Genomic DNA, 18,648 nt, shown 5'->3' with positions numbered 1-18,648 from the left:
CTATGAACAGCAGGTGAAATATCAAGAGCGCCAAATTTGAAAACAATTAAATGTCATAATTCAAATTTCTCAAACATACAACTATCTTACACCCTTTGAAAGATAAACATCTCCTTAATCTAACCACGTTGTCCGATTTCAAAAAGGCTTTACGGCGAAAGCATAAAGTTAGATTATGTTAGGACAGTACATTGAAAATAGCTGTGTGTAATGTTTTGTCAATGCAAAGACAGGCGTCACCAAAAGCAGAAAACCAGCTAAAATTATGCACTAACCTTTGACAATCTTCATCAGATGACACTCCAAGGACATTATGTTAGACAATACATGCATTTTTTGTTCTATCAAGTTCATATTTATATCCAAAAACAGCATTTTACAATGGCGTTGATGTTGAGAAAATATTTTCCCTCCAATACCGCCAGTCAATCAGCACAACAAATTAAATAATTACTATTCGAAACCATTGGTAAAATATTATATTGTCATTCAAAGAATTATAGATTAACATCTCGTGAACGCAACCGCATTGCCAGATTTAAAAAGAACTTTACTGGGAAATCACACTTTGCAATAAATGAGGTCCTGTGCTCAGAAAAATAGGCTTGGCGATACAGACTAGGCACCATGTTGGAGAGATCTAAAATCAAAAATACTATGTAAATATTCCCTTACCTTTGATTATCTTCATCAGAAGGCACTTCCAGGAATCCCAGGTCCATAACAAATGTAGTTTTGTTCGAAAAAGCTCATAATTTATGTCCAAAAAGCTCAGTGTTGTTAGCGCGTCCTGTAGGCTACTCAAAAACATGAACGTCGCCCGCAGGACTTGTCTTCACCAAAGAGGGAAAAAAATATATTTACGTTCGTTCAAACATGTCAAACGTTGTATAGCATAAATCATTAGGGCCTTTTTCAATCAGAACTTCAATAATATTCAAGGCGGATGATTGCATTCTCTTTTAAAACGTATTGGAACGAGAGTACCCAAACATGCACTCGCGCGCCAGAGTAGTATAGGCCATCCGCTTATGACCAACTTTCCAAGTCTCTCGTTCGGTCAGTTTTCACAGTAGAAGACTCAAACCACTTTGTAAAGATTGTTGACATCTAGTGGATGGCGTTGGAAGTGCTCAATGATTAATAAGTCCCTGTGTGTTTCAATGGCATAGGCTTAAAAGTAATTCAACACATCAGATATCCACTTCCTGTTAGAATCTGTCTCAGGGTTTTGACTGCCATATGAGTTCTGTTATACTTACAGACACCATTCAAACAGTTTTAGAAAATTCAGAGTGTTTTCTATCCAAATCTGTTAATAATATGCATATCCTAGCTTCTGAGTTGGTGTAGGAGGCAGTTAAAAATGGGCACATATTTTTTTCAGAATTCTCAATACTGCCCCCTAGCCCCAACAGGTTTTAACAGTCTGATGGTCTTGAGATAGAAGCTGTTTTTCAGTCTCTCTGTACTAGTGATGGTTGTTTAACAGTCTGATGGCCTTGAGATAGATGTTTTTCAGTCTCTCTGTGCTAGTGATGGTTGTTTAACAGTCTGATGGGCTTGAGATAGAAGCTGTTTTTCAGTCTCTGTGCTAGTGATGGTTGTTTAACAGTCTGATGGCCTTGAGATAGAATCTGTTTTTCAGTCTCTCTGTGCTAGTGATGGTTGTTTAACCTCTCTAGGGTATGTGGGACGAAATCGTCCCACCTACTCAACAGCCAATGGAATCCCGTGGCGCGATATTCAAATACCTTAGAAATGCTATTACTTCAATTTCACAAACATATGACTATTTTACACCATTTTAAAGACAAGACTCTCGTTAATCTAACCACACTGTCCGATTTCAAAAAGGCTTTACAACGAAAGCAAAACATTAGATTATGTCAGCAGAGTACCCAGCCAGAAATAATCAGACACCCATTTTTCAAGCTAGCATATAATGTCACAAAAAACAAAACCACAGCTAAATGCAGCACTAACCTTTGATGATCTTCATCAGATGACACACCTAGGACATTATGTTATACAATACATGCATGTTTTGTTCAATCAAGTTCATATTAATCGCGGTGTCCGATTTTAAAATAGCTTTTCGGCAAAAGCACATTTTGCAATATTCTGAGTAGATAGCTCGCCATCACGGGTTGCTATTTTGACACCCACCAAGTTTGGCACTCACCAAACTCAGATTTACTATAAGAAAAATTGGATTACCTTTGCTGTTCTTCATCAGAATGCACTCCCAGGACTTCTACTTCATCCACAAATGTTGTTTTGCTTCAAAATAATCCATAGTTATGTTCAAATATCCTCTGTTTTGTTCTTGCGTTCAAGACACTATCCGAAGGGTGACGCGCGGACGCGTAAAGTGACAAAGAATTTTGAAATATTCCATTACCGTACTTCGAAGCATGTCAAACGCTGTTTAAAATCAATTTTTATGCTATTTTTCTCGTAAAAAAGCGATAATATTCCGACTGGGAAACCCTGTTTTTGTTCAAAGACTCAAAGTTGAACATGGCCTCTTCACGTGCACGCGTGCACCCGGCTCATTGTTCTCAGATCGACCACTTACCAAACGCGCTCAGATCGACCACTTACCAAATGCGCTACTGTTTTTTCAGCCAGAGACTGCAAAGTCATCATTCAACATTCTGGCGCCTTCTGAGAGCCTATGGGAGCCGTAGGAAGTGTCACGTTACAGCAGAAATCCTTTGTTTTCAATAAAGAGAGTGTAGAAGGCCAAGAAATGGTCAGAAAGGGCACTTCCTGTACAGAATCTTCTCAGGTTTTTGCCTGCCATATGAGTTCTGTTATACTCACAGACACCATTCAAACAGTTTTAGAAACTTTAGGGTCTTTTCTATCCAAATCAAACAATTATATGCATATTCTAGATTCTGGGCAGTAGTAATAACCAGATTAAATCGGGTACGTTTTTTATCCGGATGTGAAAATACTGCCCCCTACCCTAGAGAGGTTAACAGTCTGATGGCCTTGAGATATAAGCTGTTTTTCAGTCTCTCTGTGCTAGTGATGGTTGTTTAACAGTCTGATGGTCTTGAGATAGAAGCTGTTTTTCAGTCTCTCTGTGCTAGTGATGGTTGTTTAACAGTCTGATGGCCTTGAGATAGAAGCTGTTTTTCAGTCTCTCTGTGCTAGTGATGGTTGTTTAATGATGAGCTCGGATGGTACTATGGTGTTGAATGCTGAGCTGTAGTCAATGAACAGCATTTGTCATGCCCTGACCTGAGAGAGAGGGTTTGTTTCTCTATGTGGTTAGGTCAGGGTGTGGGGTGGGCATTCTATGTTTTGTATTTCTTTGTGTTGGGCCAAGTATGGTTCCTAACCAGAGGCAGCTGTCTATCGTTGTCTCTGATTAGGAACCATACTTAGGCAGCCTGTTTTTCCTTTGGGGTTTGTGGGTAGTTGCTTTCTGTTTAGTTGTAAGTACCTGACAGAAATGTCGGCTGTCATTTTTGTTTATTTGTAAAGTGTTCATTTTTGCATTAAACTACAAGATTAACATATTCCACGCTGCTCCTTGGTCTACTCATTTTGAGGAACGTGACAGCATTCTTACATAGCTATTCCTCTTGTCTAGATGGGAAAGGGCAGAGTGCAGTGTGATGGCGATTGCATCGTCTGTGGACCTATTGGGGCAGTAAGCAAACTGAAGTGGGTCTAGGGTGGCAGGTATGGTGGAGGTGATATGATCCTTGACTAGTCTCTCAAAGCACTTCATGATGACAGAAGTGAGTTCTACGGGGCGATAGTCATTTAGCTCAGTTATCTTTGCATTCTTGGGTTCAGGAACAATGGTGGCCATCTTGAAGCATGTGGGGACAGCAGACTGGGATAGGGAGAGATTGAATATGTCCGTAAACACACCAGCCAGCTGGTCTGCGCATGCTCTGAGGATGTGGCTAGCGATGCCGTGTGTGTGTGTGTGTGTGCTCCAGGCCTCCAGTTTCCTAGGATCCCTCCCTTATCTCTCTCCCCCCCCCCCCCCCCCCCCCCCCCCCCACATACACACACACAAACACACCCTGTCTGCCGCCAGTTGAGTCCCCAGCGGCCCAGCAGAAGCAAACAGATCGATACACCAGAGCTGAGCCACATTAATATCTGTCGTTCCACCCCCGATCCCAGCACCAGCTCAACGCCCCAGCACACACACACATACACACGCGTGCGCACACACACACACACACACACACACACACACACACACACACACACACACACACACACACACACATACACACACACACACACAAACAAACAAAACACACCCTCACACACTAAGAGAGGTACATACTCTACACATACCAGCGGTGGAAATGGCCCCTGGCTCCCGCAGGATTTGTCTAATTTAAAAGGGGGGGATTGAGGAGGTAGAGATGGGGGAGAGAGAGACAGAGAGAGAGAGAGAGAGAGAGAGAGAGAGAGAGAGAGCAGGGTGGATTTTCTGTTTAACAGCCTCTCATTGGAGGCCCTGGCCTGGCTGATAATGCTGAAGAGAAGCTGAGAGAGAGAGCGAGAGAGAGAGCAAGAGAGAGAGAATAAGGGAGTAGAAAAGAGGAGGACAGGGTGAGAACGAGGGAGATAGAGAGCGGGGAGAGAGAGGGGAAGGGGACAGAGCGAGGAGGAGAGAGAGAAGAGATGGAGCGAGTCCAGATAGATGGAAGACAGAGATGAGAATAGGGATCCTCTTGGCCATGTGGGAAGTTCCTCTATCCTATTATGGAATAAAGGCAGAGACTTCCCATTGCCTGAGGTTTTGGTTTTCCAATGTTTGCACTCTCTCTCCTCTCCTTATCCACTCTCCATATCCGTTGCTCTCTCTCTATCCATCAGTGTGTGCGTGCATGTGTCTCTGTTTTGAGAGTGTTTCCGATGAGTGTGCCACTGTTTAGGTATTTAGTGTGTCTCTTCATTGTGTGTGTGTGCATGCTTATTTATGTGCAGACCTGTGCGTTTGTTTCCTGAGTGTCAGGATTATGAACGGGAGTTGTCGATAATGTCCTGCAGTTATATAGAGTGAATGTCTGGGTCACAAATGGCACCCTATTCCCGGGCACTACGTTTGACCAGAGCACATAGGGAATAGGGAATAGGGTGCCATTTGAGTGTGAATAGCGCTGAGAAGTGTACTTAGCAGGGTGTTAAGGAGGTAACAGCATAGGTAAGCACATATCTTCTACTTATATCACAAAAGCTTTTACTTTTCTATTCTACTGTTCCACTCCCGTTTGGGCTAAACCCGAAATACTCTCCATGCATTTAGATTGAAATGGGAAAAATACACTTTTAGGATGAGATATAAGCTGTAGGAAATGAAATGTATAGCTGGTGTGATTTTCTATTTCCCTTGAGTTGAACAAGTTATGTAGAGTATCACACAGTGGAACTAGTGAATTCTAAACTCTGCCCCTCTGTAGATCTGCTGCGGGTGCGCCAGGATGCCCTGGCAGCAGTGAGGAACACGGGGGGTATGGAAGCCCACCTCCCCTCAGCAGGCAGCTCATCAAGCCAGAGACGCAAGCAGGGCCTGCCCCAGCACCGAGACGCCCACTACACCGAGAGGTAGGCCTGGCTAACGTACACAGGGATTCAGACACGCAGATGCAAATAGATACAAACACACTGCAAGCCAACCTCATGGTCTCCCTGGAAGCATCACCACTGCCCTGCAAACACAGGCAAGCACCATGCGCTACCAACTGAGCCACACAGGACCACATAAAGCCTTCATCCTTTTGTTATACAGGTACATACTGCACATGCCCCTGTGTGTGTGTGTGTGTGTGTGTGTGTGTGTGTGTGTGTGTGTGTGTGTGTGTGTGTGTGTGTGTGTGTGTGTGTGTGTGTGTGTGTGTGTGTGTGTGTGTGTGTGTGTGTGTGTGTGTGTGTGTGTGTGTGTGTGTGTGTGTGTTTGTGTGTAACATAAAAAGCTGAATAATGCACCAAAGAGAGGGAATAACAAAATAAAGGAAATTGGGAAAAGAGGGAGTAGGAACAAAATAACATTTGGTCAAAAGGTAGTTTGCATTACCACCGCTGCATCCCTCTCTTTTCATCCCCCTCTCCCTATATCCTCCTCTCCCTCTATCCCCCTCTCCCTCTATCCTGCTCTCCCTATCCTCCTCTCCTTCTATCCTCCTCTCCTTCTATCCTCCTCTCCCTCTATCCCACCTCCCTCTATCCTCTTCTCCCTCTATCCCCCTCACCCTCTATCCTCCTCTCCCTCTATCCTCCTCTCTTTCTATCCTCCTCTCCCTCTATCCCCCTCCCTCTATACCCCTCTCCCTCTATCCTCCTCTCCCTCTATCCTCCTCTCCCTCTATCCTCCTCTCCCTCTATCCTCCTCCCTCCATCCTCCTCTCCTCTCCTTCCATCCTCCTCTCCCTCTATCCTCCTCTCCCTCTATCCTCCTCTCCCTCTATCCTCCTCTCCCTCTAGCCTCCTCTCCTTCTATCCTTCTCTCCCTCTATCCTCCTCTCCCTATATCCCCCCTCCCTCTATTCTCCTCCCTCTATCCTCCTCTCCCTCTTCCCTCCTCTCCTCTCCCTCCATCCTCCTCTCCCTCTATCCTCCTCTCCCTCTATCCTTCTCTCCCTCTATCCTTCTCTCCCTCTATCCTCCTCTCCCTCCATCCTACTCTTCCTCTATTCTCCTCTCCTTCTATCCTCCTCTCCCTCTATCCTCCTCTCCCTCTATCCCCCCTCCCTCCATCCTCCTCTCCCTCTAGCCTCCTCTCCCTCTATTCTCCTCTCCCTCTATCCTCCTCTCCCTCTATCCTCCTCTCCCTCTATCCCCCACCCTCCATGCTCCTCTCCCTCTATCCTCCTCTCCCTCCATCCTCCTCTCCCTCCATCCTCCTCTCCCTCTATCCCCCTCCCTCTATCCTCCTCTCCCCCTCCCTCTATCATCCTCTCCCTCTATCCTCCTCTCACCTCTATCCCCCTCTCCCTCTATCCTCCTCCCTCCATCCTCCTCTCCTTCCATCCTCCTCTCCCTCTATCCTCCTCTCCCTCTAGCCTCCTCTCCTTCTATCCTTCTCTCCCTCTATCCTCCTCTCCCTATATCCCCCTCCCTCTATTCTCCTCCCTCTATCCTCCTCTCCCTCTTCCCTCCTCTCCTCTCCCTCCATCCTCCTCTCCCTCCATCCTCCTCTCCCTCTATCCTCCTCTCCCTCTATCCCCCTCCCTCCATCCTACTCTTCCTCTATTCTCCTCTCCTTCTATCCTCCTCTCCCTCTATCCTCCTCTCCCTCTATCCCCCCTCCCTCCATCTTCCTCTCCCTCTAGCCTCCTCTCCCTCTAGCCTCCTCTCCCTCTATCCCCCTCCCTCCATCCTACTCTTCCTCTATTCTCCTCTCCTTCTATCCTCCCCTCCCTCTATCCACCTCTCCCTCTATCCCCCCTCCCTCTGTCCTCCTCTCCCTCTATCCTCCTCTCCCTCTATCCTCCTCTCCCTCTATCCTCCTCTCCCTCCGTCCTCCTCCCTCTGTCCTCTCCCTCTATCCTCCTCTCCCTCCATCCTCCTCTCCCTCTATCCTCCTCTCCCTCTATCCTCCTCTCCCTCTATCCTCCTCTCCCTCTATCCCCCTCCCTCTATCCTCCTCTCCCTCTATCCCCTCCCTCTATCCTCCTCTCCTTCTATCCTCCTCTCCCTATATCCCCTCCCTCAATCCTCCTCTCCCTCTATCCCCCTCCCTCTATCCTCCTCTCCCTCTATCCTCCTCTCCCTCTATCATCCTCTCCCTCTATCCCCCTCCCTCTATCCTCCTCTCCCTCTATCCTCCTCTCCCTCTATCCTTCTCTCCCTCTATCCTCCTCTCCCTCTATGCTCCTCTCCCTCTATCCTTCTCTCCCTATATCCCCCTCCCTCTGTCCTCCTCTCCCTCTATCATCCTCTCCCTCTATCATCCTCTCCCTCTATCATCCTCTCCCTCTATCCCCCCTCCCTCTATCCTCCTCTCCCTCTATCCTCCTCTCCCTCCAGCCTCCTCTCCCTCCATCCTCCTCTCCTTCCTCTGCACTTGGAACTGATGTTAGTATTTTACCATACAGTATACAGTGTTTGTGTGTGCGTCTGCATGTACGTTTGTCTGTGTGAATACGGCTGAACTAGGGCCCCACTAAATCTCACTGCTGCAACTGTCTACCCTCCCTCTTACCCTCTCTCCTCTCCTGTCTCCTTTCCTCCTGGCGCTGGCCGCTGTGCCTCCCAAACAAAGCCAGGGCAGGGGGAGTGGGCAAGTAATTGCTTGTCGATTATTTATGTGGCGCGGGGAGAGGCGGGCGATCGATAATGGGCCGGCGGGGCGGCAGCAGGCGGGCTGAGGGGAAGTGTGTGTTTGAGGGGGGTGGGGTGGGGGTGGGGGAGTGTTAAGCAGGAAGCGGAGTGGCCCTGGGAGGGTGTGTGTGTGCGTAGGTGGGAGGTGGGGGTTGTGCATGTTCTATTTCCAAGCCTGGCGTCCTATGTGTGTGTTTGTATTTGTGTATATAGTGTGTGTGCGTGCATATATGTGTGTATGTTGAGTGCATATGTGTTTGTGCGTGCAAAGTATGTGCATGTGCGTTTGCGTGTGTGTGTGTGTGTGTGAAGCCCAGCAGTGCATGTAGCTGTGGTCAGTGAGCCGCGGTGGTTCTCCGCCTGCATAGAGAGTAATTAGCCACACAGGACCGGGGGATGTTAACTAGCCATGTGCACAATGCTCTACCTCCCTCCATACATCCATCCATTCATTCACCCTCAGCTCTCTCATCCCTCCAACCCTCCCTCCATCCTTCTCTCTTCCTTCCTCCCTCCCTCTCTCTCTTTCTCTCCCACCATTCATTCACCCTCAGCTCTCTCATCCCTCCAACCCTCCCTCCATCCTTCTCTCTTCCTTCCTCCCTCTCTCTCTTTCTCTCCCACCATTCATTCACCCTCAGCTCTCTCATCCCTCCAACCCTCCATCCATCCTTCTCTCTTCCTTCCTTCCTTCCTCCCTCTCTCTCTTTCTCTCCCACCATTCATTCACCCTCAGCTCTCTCATCCCTCCAACCCTCCATCCATCCATCCTTCTCTCTTCCTTCCTCCCTCTCTCTCTTTCTCTCCCACCATTCATTCACCCTCAGCTCTCTCATCCCTCCAACCCTCCATCAATCCTTCTCTCTTCCTTCCTCCCTCTCTCTCTTTCTCTCCCACCATTCATTCAACCCTCTTCCTCCATCCATCCCTCTCTCCCTTCCTCCTTCTCTCTTACGCTCTGCCTCCCTCCCTCTCTTTATCCTCCTTACTCCTCCATTTCTCTTTAACTCTTTCTCTCTTACTAAATTCTAAAGGAATTTTGAGTGAAGAAAATGAGGGTTAATGAAGAAAATGTGTTGGACTGCCCTTCCCTCACTTGGGCAGAGGTCACACTGTGTGTGTTTGTGTGTGTGTGTGTGTGTGTGTGTGTGTGTCCTGTTGGGGGCCAGGTCACATTTTCTCATTGACATTGTTAAAGGACAGGAGATGTGTGGGCTGCCCTTACCCCTCATAAAACATTGCCCACCAGGGTCTAAGAGAGCTGGAGAGAGAGAGGAGAGGGAGGGGGAAAGGTGGAGAGAGGGCAAAATATAGAAGTGGAGAGAGAAAGAGAGGGAAAGAGAGAGAGAGAGAGAGAGAGAGGAGGGTGAGACGGAAGCCATCCCTCCAGGCAGCTCACCTTTCCATCGACCCCCATCATTGATTATCTAAGGCCCATTAGGGCCTATTGTTAAAATGAATCATTAGGTGGGTCGATAGACTTAGAGCCTGGCTTTCCATTTGTCTGGCCTTAAATGGCAGATCACTTTTAGGGCTTCATCCCAAACGGAACCCTATTCCCTATATAGTGAACTACCTTTGACCAGGGCCCACTATGCACTATATAGGGAAAAAAGTGCCATTTGGGACTAGCTATCTGCAAGGCAAATCCCACTGTTTGGCATGGGAGCCGAAACAGGAGAGACAGGGGTCTGCATAGGGAGAGGGACAGCAGAGAGAGAGATGGTGAAAGAGAGAGATGGTGATACAGAAAGAGAGAGAGATGGTGAAAGAGAGAGATGGGGATACAGAAAGAGAGAGAGAGAGATTGTGATACAGAAAGAGAGAGAGATGGTGAAAGAGAGAGAGATGGTGAAAGAGAGAGATGGTGATACAGAAAGATAGAGAGAGAGAGATGGTGATACAGAAAGATAGAGAGAGAGATTGTGATACAGAAAGAGAGAGAGATGGTGATACAGAAAGAGAGAGAGATGGTGAAAGAGAGAGACATGGTGATACAGAAAGAGAGAGAGATGGTGAAAGAGAGAGAGATGGTGATACAGAAAGATAGAGAGAGAGAGATGGTGATACAGAAAGAGAGAGAGATGGTGAAAGAGAGAGAGATGGTGATACAGAAAGAGAGATAGATGGTGATACAGAAAGAGAGAGAGATGGTGATACAGAAAGAGAGAGAGATGGTGATACAGAAAGGTAGATAGATGGTGATACAGAAAGAGAGGGAGATGGTGATACAGAAAGAGAGAGAGGTGGTGATACAGAAAGAGAGAGAGATGGTGATACAGAAAGAGAGGGAGATGGTGATACAGAAAGAGAGAGAGATGGTGATACAGAAAGAGAGGGAGATGGTGATACAGAAAGAGAGAGAGGTGGTGATACAGAAAGGTAGAGAGAGGTGGTGATACAGAAAGGTAGATAGATGGTGATACAGAAAGAGAGGGAGATGGTGATACAGAAAGAGAGGGAGATGGTGATACAGAAAGGTAGAGAGAGGTGGTGATACAGAAAGGTAGAGGGAAAGAGATGGAGGAATGAAGAGAGCGATGAATTTGAGGAAGATGCAGGGGAAAAGGAGAAAAGGAGATAGGGATAGAGAGGAAAGATAAAGAGAAAGAAGAAGAGATAGAAAGAGAAGGAGAGTTGGAGAAGAAAGAGAAAGATAGGGAGAGAGAGTGAGATGGAGAGAGAGAAAGAGAGAGAGGAGCAGCAAGAGAAATAAAAAGGAGTGAGAGCGAGGAGTGAGATAGAAGCAGGGAGAGAAAAAGAGAGAGAGGGAGCCTCATCCATTTTAATGAGCTTCCTGTGTAAATGTGTTCCTGTCGAGTGAGAGCTGAAGGCGGCCACACGGTGCTCCTAATCCCCCCACACCCCCGTCATTAAGGGCAGCCTTGTCACACACACACAGACACACACACACACACACACACACACACACACACACACACACACACACACACACACACACACACACACACACACACACACACACACACACACACCACACACACACACACACACACACACTTACTATTAAACACAGTAATATGCGCATGGGCACACACACACAAACATGCGCAATGCGCGTACACACACACACGTGCGCGTGTACACACACACATACACACACACTGCCCCGCTGTGGGAAGGGGCCGCTGTCGCCACTCTGACAGGTCGTCACACATGAGTGAATTTCCCAGGAGCCCATGGCCTCTCTGCAGGCGTGAAGAGAGAGAGAGACAGAGAGACAGAGAGAGAGAGAGAGAGAGAGAGAGAGAGAGAGAGAGAGAGAGAGAGAGAGAGAGAGAGAGAGAGAGGGAGAGACACATTGAAGAGAGATTGCTAAAATGTAATATTGTGTTCTGTGAATGTGAAAGTGTTTGGAGGATGATATATTATTGTGTTGTTAGATTCTTGTAAAAATATTTAAAGTGTTGACGGTATTAAATATTGTTGATAAATACTGAAAACATGTTTATGGTTATACACTGACTATACAACCTTAGGAACACAGAATGACCAGGTGAAAGCTATGATCCCTTATTAATGTCACTTGTTAAATCCTCTTCAATCAGTGTAGCTGAAGGGGAGGAGCCAGGTTAAAAAATTATTTTTAAGCCTTGTGACAATTGAAACATGGATTGTGTATGTGTGTCATTCAGAGGGTGAATGGGCAAAACAAAAGATGTGCCTTTGAACAGGGTATGGTAGTAGGTGCCAGGCGCACCGGTTTGAGTGTGTCAAGAACTGCAACGCTGCTGGGTTTTTCACGCTGAACAGTTTTCTGTGTGTATCAAGAATGGTCCACCACCCAAAGGACATCCAGCCAACTTCACACAACTGTGGGAAGCATTGGAGTCAACTTGGGCCAGCATCCCTGTGGAACGCTTTCGACACTTTGAAGAGTCCATGTTCGGAGGAATTGAGGCTGTTCTGAGTGTAAAAGGGGGTGCAACTCAATATTAGGAAAGGTGTTCCTAATGTTTTGTGTATGCGAGTTTGAAACAATAACCTACACACACAGGCAGACACGCACGCACACAAGCATGTGCACACGCACACACCACACACACAGGGCCCATGCCAGGAGCACACCGGTTAATAGCTGCCTCCTTCTCCCAAAATTGCTTCCTATAAAAGGAGAGAGAGCACGTCTGGCTCCCTCTCTCTCTCTCCCCCCAACCCTTCTCCCGCCGTCTCTCCCATGCGCCTTCCCCCCCATGATTAGGCCTAATTATGGTGCAGCGGACGCCTAACGGCCTCAGTCATGCAGCTTTAATTGACCGTTATTCATCTCCGGGCTGGCGCTAACGCTAGGCTAGGCGGCGCGGGGGAGGGGATGAAATGAATGTGGGTTTGGCATGCAGGGGTCCTAGCCTAGCGTAGCTGTACGTGGCCCAGGCTAATTGCTAGCCCCGAGGGATTAGGCCAGGTGATTACACACTGGGCGGTGTAATTACATAAGCAGCAGCGGGCCCAGGCTAGCGGGCCCCGGGGTCACGCGGCCCCGGCCCTTCCCCAAGATTAATTGGATCTGCCATCGGAGTGCGAGGCTCCGCCAGAGAGAGCGGTTATACGATTAGCATTAACATTTCAGCGGTGGGCCGGCGATCGATGTATGTCCCCCCCCTTGCTGTTGGCTCGGTGAGTGTACCCCCCTTGCTGTTCCTCTCTCTCTCTTTCTCCATCTCCCCTGTCTCTCTCCCTCTCTCCCTTTCTCACTCTCTCCGCTGTATGTGTATGGGCAGAGACATGTAGGCGCTAGTTGATTTTCAACACAACCATTCCAAAACAATAGCTGTCGTCCCATTCAAATGTGGGTCTTTTTTGGTTGTATTCACCACCATGATGTCCTTATGGGTACTGCATATCACTCACATCTCCAAAGCACCATACTGATGATATTTAGTTATATTGTTATATTGTGTGCGTTTGCCTGTGTGTCTTTGTGTGTGTGCGTGTGAAGGAAAAGCCAAATGGTTTTGCCGGGAGACACATAAACCAAATCAGCAGATCACCGCACACCCTCAGTACCCTGTGACACTTCCACATTCTCCCTGAAACACACCAAGCTGAAAAACATATTCTTATTTCTCCCCTCTAACTCCTCCATCCACCAACCCCTCTTTTCCTCCTACCTCAAATTCCCCTGTTTCCCCTGTTCATGTGGGACAAGAGACAGACCAGGGAGTGAAAGAAAGAGAAGGAGAGAGGTACAGAAAGAAAGATCGAGAGGAGCTTTTCTTTGCTCAGAAAGATGACAAAAGGAGAAGCACATAATAGAGAGGCCTTTTCATAAATAGGGTTTGCAGGACACGGCCGCCTTTTCACTGGCTCAATACGGCCTGGAGACGGAGAGAGGGAGAAGGGGCGGGAAAAAAGGAGAGAAGAGAGGAGGATGAGTGTTAATTAGAAGGTCTTTCAGCCTGTGGCCCCAGTCGAGACGCGGGGGCCGCCCCAGCTGTCGGAGCATGACACACTCCTATTGTGTATTCAGCCCTCATTATGTAAGTGTGTGTGTGTGTGTGTGTGTGTGTGTGTGTGTGTGTGTGTGTGTGTGTGTGTGTGTGTGTGTGTGTGTGTGTGTGTGTGTGTGTGTGTGTGTGTGGTGTGGGGGGAGTAGGAGGGGAACGGAGGGAGACTAAAGCTCAGGGTACGAACATGGCCAGCGGCGGTCTTTGCGCCGTGGCAAGACTGACGAGGGGGCTATGGCGACACGGGAGCCTCCAGTGCCTGCAGTTATAAATAAACCGGGAGTAGAGCGTGTAGCTAGCCAGGGCTCAGTTACCAAAATACACCACAAACCTGGTCCTGGAGACCCACTATAGATACAGGCTTTCACCTCAAACCATCATACTCACTGCTATATACTCTATAGTACTGTTACGAAACCAACTAGACAGCAATGAAGTCTACTCACCCTATGTCTAGGGGTTCTAGGCCTCACTAACTGTTCCATAACCTGTCAATGTATGCATTTAATGTTAAAGTAAGAACTGAATATTCCAGTGAAAAAATCTGTTTGAGGGTCCATGCCAGTTACAATCCCATTTGTTTAATTTGAGTGCAGCTTTTACTGTTTATTTCTGTTGGTTTAACACTAGAACTGCCATAGGCCAATGGCCACTGATGTTTGACATTGTTCAGTTGTCAGAATTTATTTATCTCAAACAAAAAAGTATTTCACCTGTTTACCATTTTTTCCCCCACACCAATTACTACCTTAAAGGCACAGTGCAGTCAAAAACGTGATTCTCCTGTGTTTTATATATTTATTTCCACACTATGAGGTTAGAATAATACTGTGAATTTTTGAAAATGATGATAATGCCCTTTTTTTCGTGTAAGAGCTGTTTGAAAAGACAGCCTGAAATTTCTGCCTGTTTTGATGGGATGGAGTTTTGGCCTGCCTGGTGACATCACCAAGCAGTAAATGAGTTAATAGACCAATAAGAAAGAGAGTTCCAAACCTCTCTGCCAATAACAGCTCGTTTTCAGTTTTCCCCTCCCCAGTCAGACTACTCCCAAACAGTCCTAGCAAAATTCTTGCTTGAGAAATTGCTCTTTGCTAAGAACCTATTTTAGTTTATTTTTGACCAGTTTAATTGAAAACAATCAGAGTAAGGTACTTAATTGTTACCCAGAAATGATTTGATATTGAGATAAAAATGGCTGCATTCGAATTTTAAGGGGCCAAGACAAATGCTCTGTAATGTGTCTCTCCCCTTACCGAATTAATGAATGGCATAAATGGATGATTGGGTGATAGAAACTGATAATTTTTACTCATACTTCACAATTGAATTTGAATGAACTGAATGATGAGGATGAGGGTGATTCAATTTGAATGATAAGGAGGGTGAAGACGGTGATTGAATTCAGAACAATAGTGTAATGATGATGAAGAACTGGCCATTGTGGGCTGTCTAATTATTTTATTATGAAAGGCTGGAAAGGATATGTAACCTCCCCTCGACGAGATTCAAATCAGACACTGAGTAAAACGTATAACGTGTCTTGTTCACAATGGCATGTTGAACCAAATGAATGGACTCTGACAGCATTGCAGATATTGATGTTGACTTTGAGCATGAGATGCTTGAGCCTCACCTAGGAAAAAACAGAACAAGTCTAACTGAGAAAAGCATCCTTCTCACAGCTCACACATTGGAGAGAAAAGAAGAAACATTGCCAGGTCGGCAGGTGCATGCACACGGAACAAGGCCCATGAAACAGTGTGCAGCACAACCAATTTGTTTTGGGATCTTGCTCACAAAAAGCACAGAAGCAATCTGCTGACTGTGAAATCAGGAGCATTAATAGAGAAGAAAAGACAAGATTGATTCATGCGAAAAGGCATGGATAAGGGCACAATACAGGGTCCGATACAATCAATAAATTACTCTTGTTTTCATATAATTTCATGGATATATTTCCCCAAATATTTCTTTCTGCAATTCATTCTTAACATTTTTTTATGCAACATTTATTATTGCCTGGCTACCCATCCACATCACTCCGACAAGTGATGTCTCTCCTCCACAATGAGTCTGGATTTGCCTCCCACCCCAACAATTTCTAGAATACAAACACATTCTGACCGTTCTGATTGGTGCCAGAAACCGATGATTTGGGCCAGAGCCGGCCTAAATGATGACATTATCAACTTTGACACTCTTGATTAGTTAGTTTTGTTAGAGACGATCCAATCGCAGAGGAATTTGTTTTGTACAACGTGCCTCATTTTGAATTCACACAAATAACTTCTAGGATGGAAGTTTTAAAATGAATGTATATAGCGATCGATTGAGCAGTGAGTTGTCAGGCAATATTTATTAAGCTTGGCGCTAGTGTTTACAGCAAATCATTTGACCGTATTACTTACTATAACTCTATTTCTAATTGAATCTACAAATAAAATTGATCAAATGTATTACATTGTTGCATTTTTATTGTAAGGAAAACAAAAATATGCTATGTGTTGCACTAGGCCTTTGTAGAATAATTATGTACATGCATTTTATGTACATCAAAATATACAATATACAATTATTTAAAATAAACAAAATATTGATAAGATATGACTACATTCAATCAATAAAAAACATGTTTGATGGTCTTTATTTAGGTTGATAAAAAACAAGTGGGCACCCGACAGCGTTCTCTAGCGGGTACTTAGGCTGAAAGGGCCAGCGGTTCTAGTGCTACATGTGGTGTGTTTTTGTTTGTGTGTGTCCACAGGGAGATGTCCCATCCCCCACCTTTGCTGTCCCCCCAGAACGCTCCTCACATCGCGTTGGGACCCCACCTACGGCCACCCTTCCTGGGCATGCCCTCTGCCTTGTGCCAGGCCCCAAGTAAGTCGGATGCTAATGCTAGCAGGCTAACTACAGAAATTAATATAGGTCCTACACTTATTAATGGTGAGTTAGGGCTGGATTCAATCCGTATCATATTAAAATGTAAAGGTAATTTACGATTGACTGGACATATACAGCGTTTACCGTGAATGTAGTCTCCACGAATGCGAGAACATTGCCTTTAAATTTCAATCGAGTTATAACATGGGGCTTCCACAATACTTCTGCAATACAGATTGAATCCAACCCTTAGATGCTAATAATAACAAGAAAGATTGGCCTATGGTAGACGGTCCCGTGTGGCTCAGTTGGTAGAGCATGGTGTTTGCAACACCAGGGTTGTGGGTTCGATTCCCACGGGGGACCAGTACGGGAAAGAAATGTATGCATTCACTACTGTAAGTCGCTCTGGATAAGAGCGTCTGCTAAATGACTAAAATGTAGACACTTCAAACAGCATTAGCTGCATTCCCACTCAAATTTGGAAATGGGAAAATGTTCAATGAAATTCCTGCTTTTTGACTGTCTTGATAGAGACTTTTATCATCTAAAGAATGTATTTGTACCTGATTCTTTGTGAGGCATTGATATTAAACAGGGGGTCTATGTCATTGTATTTTAAATCCAATTTGTAGTGTATGTCAGAAATCTCTTAATGAGTGTGTGTGCTCAGAGCTGTGTTTTTTTATGCGTTTCCCTCAGGCTATGGTTTTCTCCAGCCTGCCCAAGCTGAGATGTTTGCCCGGCAACAGGAGATGCTTCGGAAGCAGAACCTTGCCAGGTTTGTCATTGTCTTCTTGTGCTGTTGTGGTGTGTGTGTGTGTGTGTGTGTGTGTGTGTGTGTGTGTGTGTGTGTGTGTGTGTGTGTGTGTGTGTGTGTGTGTGTGTGTGTGTGTGTGTGTGTGTGTGTGTGTGTGTGTGTGTGTGTGTGGGGGGGATGTCAAGACTGTAACTTAATGTGTGTGTCTATGTACTAAAATTATGTTTAGTATGTGTGATAACATTGTCTCTAACCTCTCTCCTCTATGTCCGGTCCCAGGTTGGAGATGTCAACAGAGTTGCTCAGACACAAGGAGCTGGAGAGTCTTCACAGGCAGCAGCAGCAGCGTGTGCTGGGGAGCTCCGACCCCCTGGGCCTAGCCCATGGCCTCCCCCTGGACCACCCTGCCCTGCGCAGCCTTCACCACCTGCCCGAGGGACACCCCCTCCACGAGGAACTCAGCCGACGCCAAAATGCCATGCTGGTGCTCCGACACACCAACAGCCCCCTGCTCTCTCTCAACCACCAGGGGCCCTCGGGGGCCACAACACCCAAAGACACCCAGGGACAAAGCTGCGGGGCTCGGGCTGGATTAAGGAAGGGGGCCTCCAGGAAAGGCCCCCAGCAGCCCAGAGGGGGAGAGCACCAAGAAAGGGAATGCCGAGCGAGGGAGGGAGACGCAGACGGTCACGATGATGAGATGAAGGACTCGGACAGCGAGACAGAGATGGGCGAGGATAGGCACAAGGGCTCGGATGGCAAGGCCACTGAGGGGCATGGGCTTCACAGGGACAGGGGGAAAGAAAGCGGCAGGAAGGGGGGGTGTGACGGTACCAAGGAGGCGGGCGAGGGTCGGCTCAGTGCCCCCTGTAGCTCGGCTGACGCAGAATCACCACCTAGCCACCACCTCTTCACCCCAGTGCTGAGCAAGAGCGATGTTAAGTATCACTTTCCACCTGGCGCCATGCCCCCTCTGCAAGGGCTCCACAGCCAGTCTCTGCCCTTTGGATTCCCATATACCAGCCCCTACTTCCACACCGGTGAGTAATACACACAAACCAACCAACTGCATCACACTTAAATGTCACTCCGACTGAAACGTGTGAATGCTATTTGGCTAGCCATGCAACCAGCCAATCTTAATGGGCGTTAGCATGCTAGCTAACAAGAACTGCACTCGAGAGAAGTGGTATGCAATGATAACAGCTACAGTTGAAGTCGGAA

The 18,648-nt window shown here is 46.7% G+C and overlaps 1 protein-coding gene across 4 annotated transcripts in view; it reads left to right on the top strand.

The window, feature by feature from the left end:
- The window catches only part of LOC106567375 (sterile alpha motif domain-containing protein 11), a 107,264-nt gene that overhangs the window by 77,430 nt on the left and 11,186 nt on the right, over nt 1–18,648 (top strand). For all 4 annotated transcript variants that reach the window (XM_014136541.3, XM_014136542.3, XM_014136540.3 and 1 more), the window contains 4 exons: nt 5,451–5,595; nt 16,546–16,661; nt 17,367–17,445; nt 17,704–18,464. In XM_014136541.3, coding sequence (XP_013992016.1) covers nt 5,451–5,595; nt 16,546–16,661; nt 17,367–17,445; nt 17,704–18,464 — 1,101 coding nt within the window. The remainder of the gene's footprint in view (nt 1–5,450; nt 5,596–16,545; nt 16,662–17,366; nt 17,446–17,703; nt 18,465–18,648) is intronic.

This window comes from Salmo salar, chromosome 13, assembly GCF_965601325.2.
Source record: "Salmo salar chromosome 13, fSalSal1, whole genome shotgun sequence".
Lineage (NCBI taxonomy): Eukaryota > Metazoa > Chordata > Actinopteri > Salmoniformes > Salmonidae > Salmo > Salmo salar.
This window is presented reverse-complemented; position numbering and strand designations above follow the sequence as displayed.